Source organism: Chiloscyllium punctatum, chromosome 11 (genome assembly GCF_047496795.1).
Source record: "Chiloscyllium punctatum isolate Juve2018m chromosome 11, sChiPun1.3, whole genome shotgun sequence".
NCBI classification, from domain to species: Eukaryota; Metazoa; Chordata; class Chondrichthyes; order Orectolobiformes; family Hemiscylliidae; genus Chiloscyllium; species Chiloscyllium punctatum.
This window is the reverse complement of record NC_092749.1, coordinates 115,107,873-115,128,159: the sequence shown is the minus strand read 5'-3', so window position 1 is coordinate 115,128,159 and position 20,287 is coordinate 115,107,873. Positions and strand designations below refer to the sequence as shown.

Genomic DNA, 20,287 nt, shown 5'->3' with positions numbered 1-20,287 from the left:
GCATTGGCACTGTTTGCTCTCCATGACCGGATGTGCACCTTGCGGTGGGATATTGAGTGTGAGACGGCCGTACGGCGCGATGCATGGTGGATATTGTAGTCCGACCGTCTCGAAGCTATCGGGATGTTAGCGTTATTTCAACGGAAACAAGACTACATCGCCCAGGGCGCAACGCGCGGTTAACGTGGTACGGTCATGTGACCGTCTTCTAGCATTTGGCGGTCGATAGACAGTAGCGAAGGTCAACCTGCAGCAGCAAAATGGTTCGTATCTGTCTCACTGTTTTATGTAGAGCTTAGGATGGTCAGTATCTCTCTCACTGTTTTACATTCACCTCAGTGGTCAGTACTTATAGACGTCAACTATTATTTGCTGTACAATGGTCAGTGTCTTGGTTGCTGTTGTATATTGCATACAATATTTCTCAATGTAATTTGGACCTAGTTTGTGTTATTTCTTCACTGTAAACCTTTAGCTTTTTAAAATTTAACTAGATATCTAGGCCACAGCGATAGGTAGGCATTAACTAATGGGTAGTTCATGATTTAGTAATAGCTGCCTCTGGCTCAGTAAGTGAAATAGCTTGTTTCAGCTTGCAAGCTAAAACACCAAACTAAAAATACATTGGGTTTCTGAGCTTTCACTGAAATGTTGATGGTTAATGTGTGCTATTTAACCTTCAGTTAAGAATTAGATTCTGTATATGATGTTGCACAATATTCACCTCCAAGGTCAGATGAATAGGAATACTACAAGGTCCTCTCAAATCTGCTGGATGTGAAAACAAGGTTATTTTGTCTGACTTTGGACAGTGGGTTATACAGGTGGGGTCAAATTTTTAATTTGTGTGTGGGAATAGTCTGGTGTACAACTGGTGAATCAGGTGATAAGTCCAGTGCCATTTGCAACTCTGCTGAATTGCCTAGGTAGGTTAACTTTAACTGGAAGGATGATGCATGGCACGCTAAATGGGTCGAATTTCCAGAGTTGTTTTTAGACTATCAGTTTTGAGAATGTGTATCTTTTGAGAAACTAATGATTGAAAATCATGGATGCTTAAGCAAAGTAGAACATGTTATTAAATGGAGGATCCTTTTACTGAGAAAGGAAGTGTTAATCTGGCAATAGACTTGAGATTTTTTTTCCCATTAGAAGAGAATTTGATATTTAGAGAAGTTATTTTGAAGGAGGAAGCAAAAAGCATGTCGGTTTAGTTAGCAAAGAGATCAGAGTCAGATTTGTATCTTGATTCTAACTGTAACTGGCTATAATTGTCTTGAAGTTCAGACAATGAAAGGCCTATGTAAGGCTTGGATGAAATGATTTCTGATTGTATACCTTGCTTTCAATGGAAGATTTCTTCTGAGAGTTATAAAGGTGTGGTCGAAATGGAATGACCTCAAGATTTGTTTCTTTTTGTGTAACTATTGTGGTTCTTTTGTCAAAGTTGATTTTGGATGTCGCCATCAAGGTGCACCAAGTCTTGATATTCAAAACACAACTGCCTACAGGTTACAGAAATAATTTCAATACGGTTTCTACAATTTGGTACTATTCACACATAATAAAATTTTATGTGGGCAGTGAGTTGAAGATAGACAGGCAGGAGGCTGGAAGAACACAGCAAGCCAGGCAGCATTAGGAAGTGGAGAAGTCGACATTTCATGTGTAACCCTTCTTCAGGTCTGGGGTTGGGTGTATGGGGAGCTGCAGATAAAGGGGCCGGTGGGGCCAGGGGAGTCAAGTCGGGATAGTGGAGATAGGTGACGACAGGTAGCGGTACGACCTGGTAGGTCAATGGGAGGAATGAATCCAGTTGGTGGAATGGAACTCAGTGTTGAGTTCTCCAGGCTGTTCAGGCGGAAGATGAGTTGGTGTCCCTCCAATTTGCGGTGTGCTTCATTGCAGTAATGGAGGAGGCCCCAGCTCCTCTACTGTTAAATTGATGACTGCATTGGTGCAAGACGCTGCACCCGGGCTGAACTGAAGCAGTTCATCAATTTCACCTGCAACTTCCACCCACCCTCAAATTCACTTGGTCCATCTTGGACACCGACCTCACCACCTCTGTCTCTGGCGACAGTCTCCAGACAGATGTTTACAACCAACCCACAGACTCCTATAAATACCTGGACTACACCACCTCCCACCCAGTATCTTGCAAGAACTTCATCCCATTCTCCCAACTCACCCGCTGCTTCTGCTCAGGTGAAAAGACATTACACTTGTGAACATCCCGGGTGCTCACCTATTTTGAGCAACGTGCTTTTCCTCCCTCTGTCAGCCAGACAGCCCTCTGTGCATCACCTCAGGTTTCCATTCCACTGCTCTTAAACCCCCTCCTCTTCCCAACGCAATAAAGACAAAGTCCCCCTTGTCATCACCTACCACCCCTCCAGTTTCCACATCCAACACATCATCCTTAAACACTTCTACCAACTCCAAATGGACCTCCCTCCCCCAAAACATCTTCCCTTCTGCAAGAACTGTTCCCATCAACAATCCTTGGTCCGTTCCTTCCATGACTACCTGATCAGGTCCATGCCCCCCTATAACCCACCCCCTCATCCTGGCACCTTCCCTGCCACCGCAGGAACTTGCGCCCACACCTTCTCCCTCACCTCTATCCAAGGCCCTAAAGGAACCTTCCACACCCATCAAAGTTTTACTTGCACATCCACTAATATCATTTATTGTATCTGTTGCTCCCGATGCAGTCTCCTCTACATCGGGGAGACTGGGCACCTCCTAGCAGAGCGCTTTCGGGAACATCTCCGGGACACCTGCACCAATCAACCACACCGCCCCGTGGCCCAACATTTCAACTCCCCCTCCCACTCTGCCGAGGACATGGAGGTCCTGGGCCTCCTTCACCGCCGCTCCCTCACCACCAGACACCTGGAGGAAGAACGCCTCATCTTCTGCCTCAGAACACTTCAACCCCAGGGCATCAATGTCGACTTCAACAGTTTCCTCATTTTCACCCCCTGCCCCCCCCCCCCACAATTGCCCATAGTGTTAGGTACATTAGTCAGGGGGAATGGGTCTGTGTGGGTTACTCTTCAGAGGGTCAGTGTGGATTTGTTGGGCCGAAGGGCCTGTTTCCCCATTGTAGGGAATGTAATCTAAAAATCCAAGCTTTGTCATGTGAGGAAATGTAGTAAGAGCGCAGTAAGGTACTTCATGATTTAGCAAAAGACTGTGCAGAAACAGCATATCTCTCTTTTCCTTAAGGTTCACTAAGGCATATCGTTGCATGTCCTCCTGTAATTTGACTGTGGAAACATTCCTCTGACCAAACCCCTCCCCACACCGAATCAATACTGAATATCAACTAATTGGGGAGATTTTTGTAAAGGTGGGGTGTGGTAGTGGATGGGATTGTGGAGTTGATATATTTTCCACTGAGCTGGTGATGAAACAATTTGAGTAATGTGATCCAGTAGTGTCTCCTCTGTCTGTCGAATGACCTTGGACAATGTTGCTGCTGAAATGCTACTAAAAAAAACACATTGTTGTATGTAAGGTCAGTTTCCTTCATAAGAATGTGATCTTTAAGTCATTCTATTTTAACACATGGTGATTTTGTTTCAAGGTCCTAAAAATAATGAATGGTTTTTCAGAGAAATTAATTTCACTGGTTTGAATATGAGTTGTTTTCAAAGCAAATTCGTCAAGCTTTTATGTTAGCTTTAATCCTCTTTTATGTGCGTGGCTACACAGAAATTCATTCTAATACAGATTTGCAGATGAGTTTAATTACTCAGTTTTTACAAATATTTGTAAACATTTTGCGCTTGTAGATAAAGTCAGGCCTCTAATACTGAAGCTTAATAGATTGTTTATTTGAAATGGATATAGTGGTGGAAGAAAGCTTAATTTACTGGAACCTACAGATAGGGTAAGCTTTGAAAAATCGTATGTAATTTTTTAATGTGCCTCTGAATCATCCACAGTTTCCCATTGTTCAATTTCTCTCCAGGCAGAGCCGATTAAAGTTCTTGTGACCGGTGCTGCTGGTCAGATTGCCTATTCACTTATCTACAACATTGCAAAGGGGGATGTTTTTGGAAATGACCAGGTAATGTTTACTGTATTTAAAAATATATATAAACAGTCGATTAAACAATCCAATATTTTCATTTGTTTTATTAAAATACTGGAGTGTTGCAATAATTAGTTTTGTTTGGGAAACTTGGTTAATATGGATGAGTTGGACTAATGGGTCTGTTTCCATGCTGTGTGACTCTAGCAGCACAGTGTTCATAAATTTTATTTTTTTTAAGAAGCTGCTTGGTAATAGTAGGAGAGAACAAAAGGCAGTAATCAGATAAAGCAAATTGACCCAGATGAATTGCTAGTTTCTGCAGCGTTCAGGGAACCTGAACGTGTATCTACTGCTGGCAATCTGTTAATCAGTTGACAGCTTTTCCACCACAAAGTAATGGTTTTCTTTTTGCTTTTTCTCCCACACCGACCCCCTCAAAGGGAAGGCAAAGCTATAAATTTGTTTGCATTTCCCCCTCACCCGGGGCACTGTAGTCACTGAATCTTAAGAATATTGCACCAGTTAATGGGTGAGAATTGGAAATAGCTTCCTTACCTGCACAGCTATGAAATTGCCTTGTGTTCAAAGGTTTATCTTGAAACAGACAGGAATGTGTGCATTTTTGTGTCCTTCACATTGACACAAAAATGCACACATTCTTGTGTGGACCATGAATCCTCATTGAAAAATGCCAAAGGAGTATTGTCTCCAAGTAAAATAATTCTTCTAAAGTGTAATGAGTAATGTGGAGTGACCAAGTGTCCATGTAGTGTAGTACTGAATTATGTTTTAATATAATTCCCAAAGCCCATCATCCTCGTGCTGCTCGATATTGCACCAATGATGTCAGTACTAGAAGGTGTTGTGATGGAAATCCGGGATTGTGCTTTTCAACTGGTCTGTGGTAAGTAGCTAAACTGGATGTTACTTTCCAATTGAAATTGAGTCTTGTTTATGCTCTTCGTTCCCTTTTTTCTACTTGAAGTAACTTGTTTAACTCTTGGTAAAATGCATATTTAGTGTAATGCACATTTAATCTGAGCTTCCTTCACGTTGACATCTCCATAGTTTCAGCTGTCAGTTGAAATTTTGCTGAATTGAAAGTCGGTGAGAGCTAGAATTTTAAATACTAATTGTGCAACTGGGGATTGAATTCTGACTGTAGATCTGTTTGGCTATTAGGTAATTCATTGGAATTACTCTTGTACAATGATTGTCCCATGTTTATGGATCTTTAATACAAGGTCAGATGTGATTGTCCGATCAGTATTCATTGCACATCGGCATTTCACAACTGCTGACCGAGACAGATTTGATGCACAGCTTTTGTTGATTTTTATTTACTTGTGCCAAGTAGCTAAAAACTATGTGTTTTCTTGTGACATTACAATCTGGAGCTGCTTATTTGGAAGAGAAAAAACTGTTCAAGCTTAGGAACAGATTGTAACTATTAGGTCAGAAGGTATCTGCCATACATTAAACATGGGTTACAGACCATCTGAATCAAAGCTGTGGGTTTTATTTTTAAAATTCTTAGTTTTGTTTCCCTTTTTAAATGTTCCTGACACACATCCCTGACCATGCTTGGTCAATATTCTTCATTTTTGATTGTCAAGTAAGTATAGGTAATTTGGACATGTACAATCCTGTTAACACCTCATCTTGCAGCTGTCACTGAAAGGTAGTTCGGGTTGGAAATGACTTTTTCTCCCTACCCAGGCCCTAAGGCCCTGAAGCTAATTGTAACGTGTAACTTGTTACTGATGTTCAGCCGTGATCTCATTGAATGGTACAACAGCCTCCAAGAAATAAGCTATTCAGCCGTTGTTTTCTATGGCCTCTCAACTCAAATCAAACCAACCTGGAATTACACTTTGGAAATTCTACTTCAAGTAGCTTAATACGTTAGGAGTGCATTTTAAAAAATTAATTTCTGAGGGGTGGGACGTCAATCTAAATCGGCATTCATCACCTGTGCCTAATTGCCCTGGTAATGGTCGTGATGAGTTGCTGCCTTGAACTACTGCAGGCCTTGGGGTGTAGGGACGTCTACAATGCTGTTAAGAGGGAGGTTCCAGGGATTCAACTCCCTGCATGGTGAGCAATCATATTGCTCTTACTTTATATGTTCCTTGCAGAAATCATTGCAACTGACAAAGAGGAAGAAGCTTTCAAGGACATTGATGTTGCGATTCTGGTGGGCTCCATGCCAAGACGGGAGGGCATGGAAAGGAAGGACCTGCTCCAAGCTAATGCCAAGATATTCAAATCCCAGGGATATTCTTTGGACAAGTTTGCCAAGAAGTCAGTCAAGGTGACAAAGCCTTGGAATTTGTTAAATGCCACCATCTTCATACTGAATGTGTAACTGTGTATTTGATTTGGACTAGTAACTTTTTGCCATTTTCTTCTTAATCTTCCCAAATTCAGGAGAGGTTCCTAAGGAACAGGAAGTAGCTAAATCAAAAAATGCTGTTAAACAAAACACCCTGGGAGTTATAAACCTCACCAACTGTCAGAAAAATTGAGTTAATATAGGAATCTACTGGATGGCATAGGATTAATGTAGGGGTCCAGTGAATGAGCGTTTGGAAAGTAGAAAGCAAATACTAGAACTTTTCAACACCTCTGGCATCACCTCTGGGGAAAGGAATCAAGCAAGCATTTCAGGCTAATGACCTTTTGTGAGAATGTTTGAGCTTATTTCAGAGCCAGCATCCACTGTACTTTTATTTCTGTATTTGGATATTATAACTTGTTAGAGACCTTATTTAAACAAAGATTAATATTTATATACTTGGATTGTCCTGATGGTTCTTAGTGGAAAGAGTTTTCAAAAGTGAAAATAGGCTAATTGATATCAGAGGGCAGACAATTGGCTTAGAAGGTCTGATTGAAGTCTTAAAGACTAGAATGAGATTGAGAGGGGTACTCCGTGGATCACTTTTGGGACTGAAGCTACGTTTGAAATAAATCAATCCAATTACGATTGGAAATAAAGCATGCCAAGTTCATTTTAATATAAGATGAATAAATTAAATAAATGAGACAGAAATAATGTAACAGGTCCCAAAACACTTGATTGTTGGATTTGTGAAGTATAAACTCAAATTGCTTAGAGAGAAACTGTGAACTCTTCATGTCAGTAACCTTTCATCAGAACCATCTGGTCATTTTTGTCAAATATTAAGATTTTCTCTATAGATGCTTCCTTGATTCAGAAGGACAGATATAATTGGTGTGTCGTTGACAGATGCAGTTTATTACTATGTAATTCAATGGAAAAAAAAATTGAATAAAGAGATCATCTAAACTAGGAGCAGAAGTAGGCTATTCAGCCATTCAAACCTTCTCTGTTATTCGATAAGCCTGTGGCTGATCTGCTTGTGTTCTAAATTCCATGTTCCTATCTACCTCCATTAGCTTCAGATTCTTGTTAGGCAGGGAAATTGATCAATTCTTTAAAAATATGTAATGACTCTGCCTCCTCCACCTTCAATAGGGAGTTTCAAAATCTCGGGGGGGAGAAAAGTTCCTCTTTTTTTCCCCAAAGTAGATTCTGGCGTACTTAAGGAAGTGGCTGTAGAAATAGTGGATGCATTGGTCATCTTCAGTCTTCTACAGTCCCTACAGATTGGAGGGTAGCTAATGTTCAATATTCAAAAAGGGAGATCGAGAGAAAACAGGGAAAGGTTCTGTTTCCATGCTGTACATCTGACTCTTATCGGTAAGGCTAATATCGATTTTGGGGAAAATTCACAAATTCCTTTTTATCAAAGAGTTTCTGGCAGAACATTTGGAGAGCAGTGGCAGCATCAGCATAGATTTACGAAGGGGAAAGTGGGGAGGCAATGGCCTAGTGGTGTTGTCACTTGCTTAGTAATTTTAGGACTTGGCTCATGTCATGGGAACTTGTGTTCAAATCCTGTGGCAGCAAATGGTAGAATTTTGGGGTGGCATGGTGGCTCAGTGGTTAGCACTACTGCCTCACAGCACCAGGGACCCAGGTTTAACTCCAGCCTTGGGTGACTGTGCAAACTCCACACAGACATTCTCCCAGTGTCTGTGTGCGTTTCTCCAGATGCTCCGGTTTCCCCCCCCTCAGTCCAAAGATGTGCAGGTCAGGTGAATTGGCCGTGTTAAATTGCCCGTAGTGTCAGGTGTATTAATTGGAGAGAAATGGGTCTCTTGTGGGTTACTCTTCAGAGGGTTGGTGTGGACTTGTTGGGCCGAAGGGCCTGTTTCCACACTGTAGGGAATCTAATCTAAAAGAAATTTGACAAATCTGTTGGAATTCTGTGGAGATCTAACTAATAAATTGATGTAGTATGTTTGGACTTTCAGAAAGTGTTTGACAAAGTTCCACTTAAGAGATTATTATGCAAGAGTAAAACACACAAGATTGGGGAAGTGTATTGAGATGGATTTTTAAAAAGTGGTTGGCAGAGAGGAAATAGAAGGAATAATGGGACCGTTTCAAATTAGCAGACAGTAACTAATGCGGTGCCACAAGGATCAGTGCTGGGAACCCAGCTATTCACAGTATATATTAATGAATTAAATGAGGGAACAAAAAGTAACACTTCAAAGTTTGCAGATGATACCAACTTGTGTGGGAGGGTGAACTGTGATGTGATGCGGAGATCCCCTCAGCATGATCTGGACAAGTTGGGTGAGTGGGCAAATCAATGGCAGATGCAGTACAATTTGGATAAATGTGAGGTTATTAACTTTGGAAGTAAAAACAAGAAGGCAGATTAGTATCTGGCTGTAAATTGGGAGAGGGGTGTGTGCAGTGGGACCGGGGTGTCCTTGTGCACCAGTTGCTGAAGGTAAGCATGCAGGTGCAACAGGTAGTAAAGAAGGTAAATGGTATGTTGGCCTTCGTTGAGAGGTATCGAGTACAGGAGCAGGGGTGTGTTGTTTCAGTTATACAGGGCCTTCATGAGGCCATACCTAGAGTATTGTGTGCAATTTTAGTCTGCTTTTCTGAGGAAGGATGCTCTCTTGTTCTCGAGGGAGAGCAGTGAAACTTAACAAGACTGATTCTAGGGGTGGCAGGACCGATGTATGAGGAGAGATTGGCAGGACCGATGTATGAGGAGAGATTGACTAGGTTAGGATTACTTTTGCTGGAGTCCAGATGAATGAAGGAGGATCTCATAGAGACTTGTAAAATTCAAACAGGACTAGACAGGGTAGATGCAGGGAGGATGTTCCCAGTGGTGGGTGGGTCCAGAACCACAGGTAACAGTCTGAGGATTTGGGGTAGATCATTTAGGCTGGAGATGAGAGATTTCTTCAACCAAACATGGTGAGCCTGTGGAATTCATTACCACAGGAAGTAGTTGATACCAAGATGAATGTATTCAAGAGGCAGCTAGATATAGCACTTGGGGCAAAGTGTTCAAAAGTTATGGAGAGAAAGCAGGATTAGGCTTTTCCTACTCAGTGACCTTGAGTAGGCTGTCGAGTCAGATCAGCAGCGAACGTGGTGAATGGCAGAGCAGGCTTGAAGGGCTGAATGGTCTCCTCTTGCTCCTATTTTCTATGTTTCAATGTTAAAAGGTTGACCCATGTCTTCAGTGTTCCTTGTTCTTTCCTCTTCCAGATTGTCAGGTCTATTCAGGACCTTATAAACTTTATTCAAATCACCCCATGCTCTTCTGAATTCCATAATTTCATTATAAGGTGATCTCTTCCCAGGTATTAATCTAATAAGCCACCTGTGAGTCCCTTTTTAACCACTTAAATTTGAGTAAACTTCTTGAAATATGTCATATGCTTGTCTATTAAATTTAGATACCTACTAGCATCAATACACCTGCTTGCTCAAGGCCACTCTGTAGGAAAAGATATTTGTTAACTTGTACAAGATGTTAAGGTCTATGTCTAGTACAGCAAGACCTAAAAAAAAACTGATGTATTTCCAAAAGAGTTAAATTTACAAAAGTACTATTAGGTCACGTTTTTTAAAATATTGTAAATATTTTAAAAATATTGTTTTAAAAGAATTGTTTCATTCACCTCATTTGGGGGATGTGTAATCTTTATAGAGCTGAGAAGTGCCAATATGTTCTAAGGTCAGGTTTGTAGGCAAGGTAGCAAAAAGCTGCAAACCACAAACTTCCAACTGTTTCCAAGAAAGGAATCATTTAACCTGCAGTCAAAACATGTGCAAGTCCTTTGCTCCTCATTTTGCCAAAATCTACAATGTATGTGTCACATTTGGCCTGATGAAACAAATCATGTGGTTACTGTCTATCTTACTGGATTTTTTTACTGGTACTGTATAATAAATCAAATTATTTCTTGCAGGTTCTTGTTGTGGGCAACCCAGCCAATACCAATTGTTTGACTGCAATTAAGTGTGCCCCATCCATTCCGAAAGAGAACTTCTCTTGCCTGACTCGCTTAGATCATAACCGAGCAAAAGCTCAGGTATGTCTAAACTCTGCTTTTAAAATGAGGCTTGTTGGAGAGCTTCACTTAGGGTGGGGGGTTGTCTCTACATTTACATTTTATAACTTGCCAATATTCAAATGTCTACAGTCCTGCTTTTAATCTTTGGAAAAGTTTCTGATTATATGGACAAAGGCAAAACCTCACTGTCTGTTAATTTTGTACAAGGTTGGTCGTCATTTTGAAGTAATCTCCTAGATGGTATTAACAATTTGAATGTTGTCTGTGGTAGAACAGTTTGCAGATTTCCAAAAAGTGATGAGTTAGTGAAGGTGATTTTAGATTACAGGACGATGTTGAGATAGGCAAATGGTGTTTAACCTTGATAAATGTGAGGTAACGTTTGGCAGAAGAAACGAGTATTTAATGATTGGTAGGACACTCTGTAGCTTGGAACAGAGGGATCTTGGGGTAATTGTTCACAGATCCCTGAAATCAGCAGAGCACGTCAACAGGATAGTTCAGGAGGCAAATGGGACATCTGCTTTCATCAGTATGGCATAGAATATAAGAGCAAGGAGGTAATGTTGGAGTTGTACAGTGTATTGGTCAGGTCACAGCTGGAGTAGTGTGTGCATTCTAGTCACCTCACAACAGGAAGGATGAGCGGCTACGGAAGGGATTCACCAGGATGTTGCCTTGGATGGAACAATTATGCTATGAAGAGAAACTAGATAAACTTGGATTGTTTTCTTTCGAGCAGGAAAGACTGAGGGAGGTACATGATTGAAGTGTATAAGATTGAGGGGTATGGACAGGGTGAATAGAGAGCATCTGCTCACCCTTGGTTGAGAAGTTGATCACCCTAATTTTAGGGTAAAAGCCAGGAGATTTGGAGAAAAAGTTTCACTCAGCAGGTGGTGGGAATCTGGAATGCATTGCCTGGGAAGGTAATGGAGGCTGGAAACCTTACAACCTTTTATTTGAAAAAAAAATTTGGATGGGCACTTTGAATATCACAACACTAACAGATATAGGACAAGTGTAGAAAATTGGGATTAGTGCCCTTTTAATGGTGGTTAAGTTGGTGCAGACTCTAGGCCAAAGGGCTTTTCTGTGCTAGATGAATTTGAATCTGAGATTGAATTTAGACCAAATAAGCAGTATGATAAATAATTTAAAGATTACAGAATAATTTATCTTTGTTTATTTAAGTAAATTGTTTCTTCTCTTTAACTGGATTTATTACAAATTAAGCTTTGCATTTAGATTGCATTCAAACTGGGAGTGCCTTCCAGTGATGTGAAGAATGTTATCATCTGGGGCAATCATTCTTCAACTCAGTATCCAGATGTTACTCATGCTACTGTCAAAGTTAAAGGGAAGGAAATGAGTATCTATGATGCTGTTAAGGATGATAACTGGCTGAAGGGTGACTTTATCACTGTAAGTAACTTCAGAACTCATTTTCATAATGTTTATTGTGAAGACCTTCCAAGTTCAATTTCTTTTTGTGGTTTTTCAAAGACACGCATTCACTCCGTTGAATTTTACTTAATATCCACAGCACTGTCAGTTTTATGACTGGGTTATTTTTTGCAGAGCAAGGTTTTGATCTCCCATTGAATAATCTTGCCAGACTGTCCCTAAGGTGGTCGTTGTTGTATTTGACGGGAGATGTCAGTTGGCCACCTGCATTGGTCTTAACAGCTGAAATCTGTTTTGTCTTTCACTAAGTATTATTTGTGTGAATGTGTACCTGATACTGGTAACTCAGTATAGTATAGGATCTAAGATGGCTGCCTTCCTAATCTGTATCATTCTAAACTTGGCACAAAAAAAATCTTATTTTGACTGCAAAAGCAAAAATGCTGCAAATGTTGGAATCGTCAAAGAATGTCAGAAATACTCAACCGATCTGCCAGCAGTGCTGGAGAGCTACAGTTAATGCTTCACGTCTCCACATGAAGCATTATCCCTCTTGCCTTCTTTTGCCACCCCTTCAAATATTGGGAGAAAGTGAGGATTGCAGGTGCTGGAGATCAGTTGTGTTGTGCTGGAAAAGCACAGCAGCTCAGGCAACATCCGAGGAGCAGGAGAATCGACGTTTCTGGCATAAGCCCTTCATCAACTCTTTGAATATTTCAAACTGTTAAGCATTCTGGGCAATATTTATTTCATTTTGACAGTTACTGACTCGTATTTGTGTGTAACTTAAGAAATTGGAATTGGGGAGAGCTAAGGAATATTCCCATTGATTTCTGAACAGATGAAGGACATCGGAAACCATGCCAGAACTGTGTTTTCTCAGGCAAAGGATATTTAGAAGTACCATTAACCAAAGCACTCTACATTTACTAAGCTGTGTCAGCTAAATGTTCACTTTAAATTCCAACCAACACAATGCAGCAATGTTTCACAAACAGCTCCACAGCACACAGGATGTCACCTAGGAAGGGGACAAAACATCTGCAAACCAAATTCCCAGCTCGGTGAACATGTTCATTTTACATTTGCATTGAATTCTGTGACTGAACAGAAACTGCAATCTGTTCTTTGAATGCGACACTAAATGCAGCAAACGTCTTCCCAGAGGTCATGAAAAATGAATAACTTAAATAACGATGTTTCCTTCTGTCCAGAAACACGTTATGGGACAGATTTTGCATTTTGATTTTAACTAGAGCACCAAATGGTTTTTATCAGATCTCTCAACATTGTTGCCTTCATGTATTTGTAACTGTATGTTGCTAATGTTTTGTTCATGTGACATTGTCCATTCATCTGAGGTTGATTGATTGTTTTGAACCACAGTTTGTTTGTGGCTTAATTTCAAATTACTCATTTCGATGTCAGGCTTGAGCTTCTTTGTTTTAAAAAATGTACAGTTCACAAACACTTGTGTGAAATTATTTCCTGTGCTTACTTTTGATAGTTTTCTAAATATTTGTTGCCATCTAGTTGTTTTCTCTGTTGTTCATAGACTTGCATGTATTTAGATTAGATTAGATTACTTACAGTGTGGAAACAGGCCCTTCGGCCCAACAAGTCCACACCGCCCCGCCGAAGCGCAACCCACCCATACCCCTACATCTACCCCTTACCGAACACTACGGGCAATATAGCATGGCCAATTCACCTGACCTGCACATCTTTGGAGTGTGGGAGGAAACCGGAGCACCCGGAGGAAACCCACGCAGACACAGGGAGAATGTGCAAACTCCACACAGAGTCGCCTGAGGCGGGAATTGAACCCGGGTCTCTGGCGCTGTGAGGCAGCAGTGCTAACCACTGTGCCACCGTGCCGCCCACAAAATGATTAGATTAGATTCACCGGTCTGCCGAAGCGCACCCACCCGCACCCCTTCCCCTACATTTACCTCTTCACCTAGCACTACGGGCAATTTAGCACGGCCAATTCACCTGACCTGCACATTTTTGGACTGTGGGAGGAAACCGGAGCACCCGGAGGAAACCCACGCAGACACGGGGAGAATGTGCAAACTCCACACAGTCAGTCGCCTGAGGCGGGAATTTAGTTTCTTATGGTAGACATTGTGAAGTGCCCCAGCATTACCACAGCCCAGCAAAACTTCCCAGAAGGAGTGAAGAAGAAGAAAGCGATTCCTAGCATTGCACACAACCTGCTGCATGTAACCAGTTGGAAAACTAAACTTTTTTTCCCTCTGCCAACAGACTGTGCAGCAGCGTGGAGCTGCAGTGATTAAGGCACGGAAACTCTCAAGTGCAATGTCTGCTGCTAAGGCCATTTCTGATCACATGAGGACCCTCTGGTTTGGTACTGCTGAGGTATGTTAATGAATTACTTGAACTTGGCTACCTTTACACTAACTCTGTCTCCTAGGATTGAATGATCTGTTGGATATGCCATCCATTTAAAATGCTCCGTCTCTGTTTAGATGGTTTATTTTCTGCTTCCACCCACACTAACTAACAAGTTTATTCCCCAGTTTATGCCTTGCTACATGGGTATCAATGCACACATTACTCCCATAGGGAAAGTAAGTTTCCATGCTGACTGCAGATGCTGGAGATCAGAGTCGAGAGAGTGGTGCTGGAAAAGCACAGCAGGTCAGGCAGCATCCGAGGAGCAGCAGAATCGACATTTCGGGCATAAGCCCTTCATCAGGAACCCTTCATTATTCCTGTGCATTGTAAAATCTAATCCTGTTGCTTTGTAAAACAGTCATAAAGGAAACCGACCCTTCGGTTCAACTTGTCCATGCCGATCACCTTTCCCAAACTAAACTAGTCATGTTTGCCTACCTTTGGCCCGTATCTCTCTAAATCTTTCCTATTCATGTACCTGTCCAAATGACTTTCAAATGTTGTAGCTACCTGCATCTTCCATTTTCTCTGGCAGTTCATTCCACAAAGGAATCATCCTTTGTATGGAAAAGGTTGCTGCTCACGTCCTTTCTTAAATCTTCCCCCTCTCACTTTAAAATTATGCCCTCTAGTTTTTAACTTCCCAACACTTTGCTATTCACCTTATCTATGCCTCTCATGATTTTATTAACCTCTAAAAGATGACCCCCTCAACCTCCCCACGCTCCAGTGAAAAAACGTCTCTGCTTATCCAGTCTGTTCTTATAACTCCAACCCTCCAGTCCCAGTAATATCCTAGTGTATCTTTGCATCCTCTCCAATTTAATATCCTTCCTTTTGCAAGGCAGACAGTACTGCGCACAGTACTCCAAAAGTGGCCCCTCCAACATCCTGTACAACCACAACATGTGTCCCAACTCCTATACCCAGTTCTGAGGAAGGGTCACTGGACCCAAAACATTAAGTCTGATTTTCTCTCCACAGATGCTGCCAGATCTGCTCAGCATTTCCAGCAATTTGTGGTTTTGTTCCTAAACTCTGGTCTGAGCAATGAAGGCAAGTGTGCCTTCTGTATGACCCTGTCTACCTGTTACCCAATTTTCAATGAACAATGTGAAGAGATTATCTGGGGAGTGGAGGTTTAGGGTATACCCCTGTGTTGAACTCCATGGAAAGTGTGGGGGAAGAGAGAGAGGGCGGGAGATCAGTCATTTGGAGACTGTGTGCCTGGGCTCCCATCGATGCTCAGGACTGCTCTTGGCAGCATTTCAGTAAACAAAGTTCACTTTTAATCACTGTAAACAAAAGACGTGATCAGTGTTGGAAATACATCTTTGATCTAAAGGTTCTATCGGGACCTTGAGATCATCTTCGGATAACTGATAGTCAGATAATCAAGGTTCCTCTGTATACCACCAATTTTGGTGTCATCCACAAACTTATTAACCGTGCTTCCTATATTCTCATCCAAATTGTTTATATAAACAACCAAAAACAATGGACACAGCACCGATTCCTGTGGAACATTGGTCACTGGCTTCCAGTCCAAGAAACAACCCTCCGTCACCTACCAGCAAATCAATTTTGTATCCAGTTTGCAAGTTCTCCCTGAAACCCACATGATCTCCTTTTACTAAATTGGAGAAACTGAGGACTGCAGATCAGAGTCAAGAGTGTGGTGCTGGAAAAGCACAGCCAGTCAGGCAGCGTCCGAGGAGCAGGAGAATTGACGTTTCGGGCATAAGCCCTTCATTAGCCTCATTCCTGATGAAGAGCTTATGCCTAAAACATCGACTCTCCTGCTCCTCGGAGGCTGCCTGACCTGCTGTACTTTTCCAGCACCACGCTCGCAACTTTACTAACTAGTCTACCATGCAGAACTTTGTCAAAGCCTTCACTAAAGTCTGTGTGGACAACGTTACCGCTCTGCCCTAATCTATCATCTTCGTCACATCCTCAAGAAACTTAATCAAGCTTTGCGAGACATGATTTCCCACACAAGAATCATGCTAACTTTCCCTAAATTAGTCCTTGTCTCTCCAAATGGATGTAAATTCTGTCCCTCAGAATCCCTTCCAACAACTTGCCCACTGCTAACATTAGTCTCACTGGTTTATAGTTCCCGGGCATTTGCCTATAGCCTTTCTTAAAGGCACATCAGTAACCAACCTCCAGTCTTCTGACACTTCACCTGTGGCTGTCGATGATAAAAATATCTCTGCTAGGGGCACTGCAATTTCTTTCCCAGCTTTCCCCAATATCATTGGATATATTTGATTAGGTCCTAGAGATTTTATCTACCTCTTATACTTTAAGATCTCTGACGCCTCTTCTGTAATATGGACTGTTTTCAAGACATCAATATTCATTTCCCCAAGCTTCCATGACTTTCTCTACAGTAAATGCTGAAGCAAAATATTTGTTTAGTTGCTCTTCCCGTCGCCTGTAGTTCCACACGTAGGTGACCTCGTTGATCTTTAAGGGGCTCTATTCTCTTCCTAGTTAGTCTTTTGCCCTTAATATACATGTAGAATCTGTTTTGGATTATCCTTAACCTTATCTGCCAAAGTTATCTTGTGTCCTTCTTTGGTCTCCTGATTTCCCTCTTAAGAATGCCCCTACTCCCCTTATACTTTTCAAGAGATTCACTTGATCCCAGTTGTCTGTACCTGATATACACCACTATCGTATTCTTGACCAGAAGCTCAATATCTGTCCCCATTCATTATTTCCAACACCCACCAGCCTTACCCATCACTCTAACAGGAACCTAACCCCTTTGAATTCTTTCTCACTTGCCAGACATCCCTTTACCTGCAAACAGCTGTACTGAGATAACCACCAGTCCACTACACCACCACCTATTTTGGTGTCATCTGCAAACTAGCTAACCTACCTCCTATGCTCACATCCAAATCATTTAATAGGGCGTGGTTAGCAACATGGGACTTTCTATGTTCAATCTTCCCTGTCAGACCTCTAGCATGGAGTAAATGAAGTTTAATTTCAGTCTTACCTCGTTCTTTGCCAAACTCTTCTCTGTTTTGACTGTTAGACTTGCTCCCCTTATCTACTGTGCTAACCTCAGCCTTTACTTTTACGTCCCCATCGCTTTGGCTGTTCCTGCAACCCATCCATACACGTGCACGGCACATGCCACATGCACACACCCGCATCTGAATATAGCCACACTCGGTAGGTAGGAAACGCTGATTCTTCCTTCACCTTCTGAAGAAGGGTCAGTGGGCTTGAAATGTTAACTCTGCTTTCTCTGTGAGTTGAGCTCTGCAGTTTTTTGTTTTATCTGACTTTTTGTTTTGTACAGGATGAATGGGTTTCCATGGGAGTGATTTCTGATGGAAACCCATATGGTGTTCCCAATGACCTGGTTTTTTCGTTCCCAGTGCAAATCAAGGTAAGCTGTTAAGCAACATGTTGCCCTTTGTTAAATGTCTCTGCACCATTTGGATATTTCATCTGTTTTAATTAAATATTTCATGGGGGCAGATGGACATGAAGTATTCACATCAATAATTTAGTCATTCCGAACCCCAGGCAAATGTTCCAGGGACTCCGTACAGCAGCAACTTGATGAATTTAGATTCCATTCATAACATCGAAACTGAAAACTAATCAAGTAGTGACTGTGAGACATGTTGTAAACTCCCATTTGGATGACTAGTTCCCTTGTTACAACACAGACAACCAAGTGAAATCAGCCTCCCTACCTCTGTATTTGAAATACAATAAAATTAAAATACTTGATGACCCTCAACTGACCCCAATGGTACCTAAACAGACTTTTTGAAAAACCAATACAAGACACCCGATTTATAGGTTCAAGAGATTTAACAAATTAATAATATTGTATCTTTAGCAGAGCAAAGTTGAGCAATAAGGTAATCTAATTAACATCTATGACTTAAGCCCAATCTTCCTTGATTCTAGTCCCTCCCCAAATTCAAAAGATGTATACACGGTTAATGTTTACTCCATGATCTGTAATCTCAGACACAAAGGATTGTATCTTGCTTGGTTTCTGATGACCCTGATGCCTATAAATATCTTCCAATAGGTTCAAGAATATTCATTTTATACTTAACTGCAAATCTATTCTCCAGACTTCCAATATCTTGATAATAAGAGGACATCCATCGAGTAATTAAATCTTTCACCGGCTCAATCCTTCTGACTAAATCACAATTCAAAAGCAATTCAAGCTTTGGTTTCTCTTTGTCAGACTGACTAGCATTAGTCTATATCCAAACATCTGATGATCATAATTCATCCACCAACTGAAATGTTTATAGATTTTTCTCTGTAAACAGGAATCATTATGCAGTTACCTTCCAGGCTGGCCTCCTGAACAAACGTATTGGTTTAGTTTTTTTTAAAGGAAGCGCCTGAAGTTCACAGTCCAATGGTTGTCATCAACTGAGTTTACAACTGCAATCTAAAAATGATAAAGAACAAAGATGATGAAAAATTAACGAGTGTTCTAAAAATCCTTTAGGGAGGGAAATCTTCTATCTTTACCAGTCTGGCCCACGTATAACTTCAGACCCACAGCAATTTGGCTGACATTTTAGCTTCCCTCTGAAATGGCCAACTGGCCACTCAGTTCAAGTGCAGTTTCAGATGAGCAACAAATGCCAGCCTTGCCAAGGTTCCCAGATCCCATGAAAGAACAAAGGGAAAAAAGTATCATAACTGCACAGTGGCTGATTTTAGAGATACTGTATGAAATATTTTTTATTGTCTTTAAATAGGGTTTACTAATCATCTGCCTTTTGTTCCAGAATAAAACTTGGGGTATTGTGCAATGTCTGAAAATCAGTGACTTCTCCTGTGAAAAGCTGAAAGTTACTGCCAAAGAGCTGCTTGAGGAGAAAGAAACAGCCTCTGAGTTTCTGTCAAGTATTTGAGAAGACTGTCTAACCTAAATACTGTAATCACTGTATGTTCCGTGTTGGTGGTAAAATGAATCAACCTGTTTTGATTCTGTTATCTACATAATCTCACAAAGAAATTTGTGCTGCATTGTCACGATTAATATTCAGTGAGTATGCATTATTGTACTAGGTAGGGAAGGTATAAACATAATAAAATACATGCCAGTAACATCCATTTTGTTTTTGCATTCCTTGAGCAGTTTTGCACCAGTATCTGGTTAAAAATTACAAGAGACCTGGAGAAAAATACCTGGTATTCACTACATGGGTTCTCCTTGCATATTTTAATTACTGCTTTCAATCAATCTTCCAGTGGAGTTGCTTTACAAAAATAATTTGGCCTCAAACTGCACAGTTTGTAACACTCTGCAAATGTTATAGAACATCACCATGACACCATTGTAGTGTGATTCTGCAGTTTTCTGTAGTTGGTTCCCTGTGAATCTTGTCCGGTTCCTCCAGAACCTGAAAATTCTTAAGTGAAGGTTTTTTTTCACCCCCCACTTTGGAACGTTGGTGAGAGTATATTTATCTGGAAACAATAAACTGCAACTTTTGAAATGAAACAAAAGACTCTGGAAATACACAGCAAGATAGGTAACGTCATGAGATAGGGAAACACTTTACATTTCAGATTTGCCTTACTCTGGCTAGATCTGTGGAACAAAGATTTCAATGTGTCGAGGAGTGGCAGATGTAATTTCCTTGAAATAAATGTAAGGTGCTGCATTTTGGGAAAGCCAAATGAGGGCAGGACACAGCCATCTGTAAGAATAATAGGGTGGTTATGGTCGGGGATTTTAACTTAGACTGGGACTGCCATAGTGTTAAGGGTTTAGATGGAGAGGAATTTGTTAAGTGTGTACAAGACAATTTTCTGATTCAGTATGTGGATGTACCTACTAGAGAAGGTGCAAAACTTGACCTACTCTTGGGCAATAAGGCAGGGCAGGTGACTGAGGTGTCAGTGGGAGAGCACTTTGGGGTCAGCGACCATAATTCTATTAGATTTAAAATAATGATGGAAAAGGATAGA

The 20,287-nt window shown here is 41.2% G+C and overlaps 1 protein-coding gene across 1 annotated transcript; it reads left to right on the top strand.

Annotated features, from left to right (window-relative positions):
* The first annotated feature begins 158 nt into the window (after window positions 1–158).
* Window positions 159–19,420, top strand: LOC140483370 (malate dehydrogenase, cytoplasmic-like). Its single transcript, XM_072581584.1, has 9 exons — window positions 159–263; window positions 3,983–4,081; window positions 4,856–4,952; window positions 6,187–6,362; window positions 10,367–10,489; window positions 11,720–11,896; window positions 14,147–14,260; window positions 17,625–17,714; window positions 19,099–19,420. Exons 1-9 carry the CDS (start codon window positions 261–263, stop codon window positions 19,222–19,224), a joined length of 1,005 nt encoding a protein of 334 aa, XP_072437685.1. The 5' UTR covers window positions 159–260; the 3' UTR covers window positions 19,225–19,420.
* The last annotated feature ends 867 nt before the right edge of the window (window positions 19,421–20,287 follow it).

Excerpts from the sequence above, each read along its gene's own strand:
- LOC140483370 (XM_072581584.1), top strand. Across the intron at positions 10,490-11,719 it reads ATAACCGAGCAAAAGCTCAG|ATTGCATTCAAACTGGGAGT; the intron begins GTATGTCTAAAC and ends CTTTGCATTTAG. Across the intron at positions 17,715-19,098 it reads CGTTCCCAGTGCAAATCAAG|AATAAAACTTGGGGTATTGT; the intron begins GTAAGCTGTTAA and ends CTTTTGTTCCAG.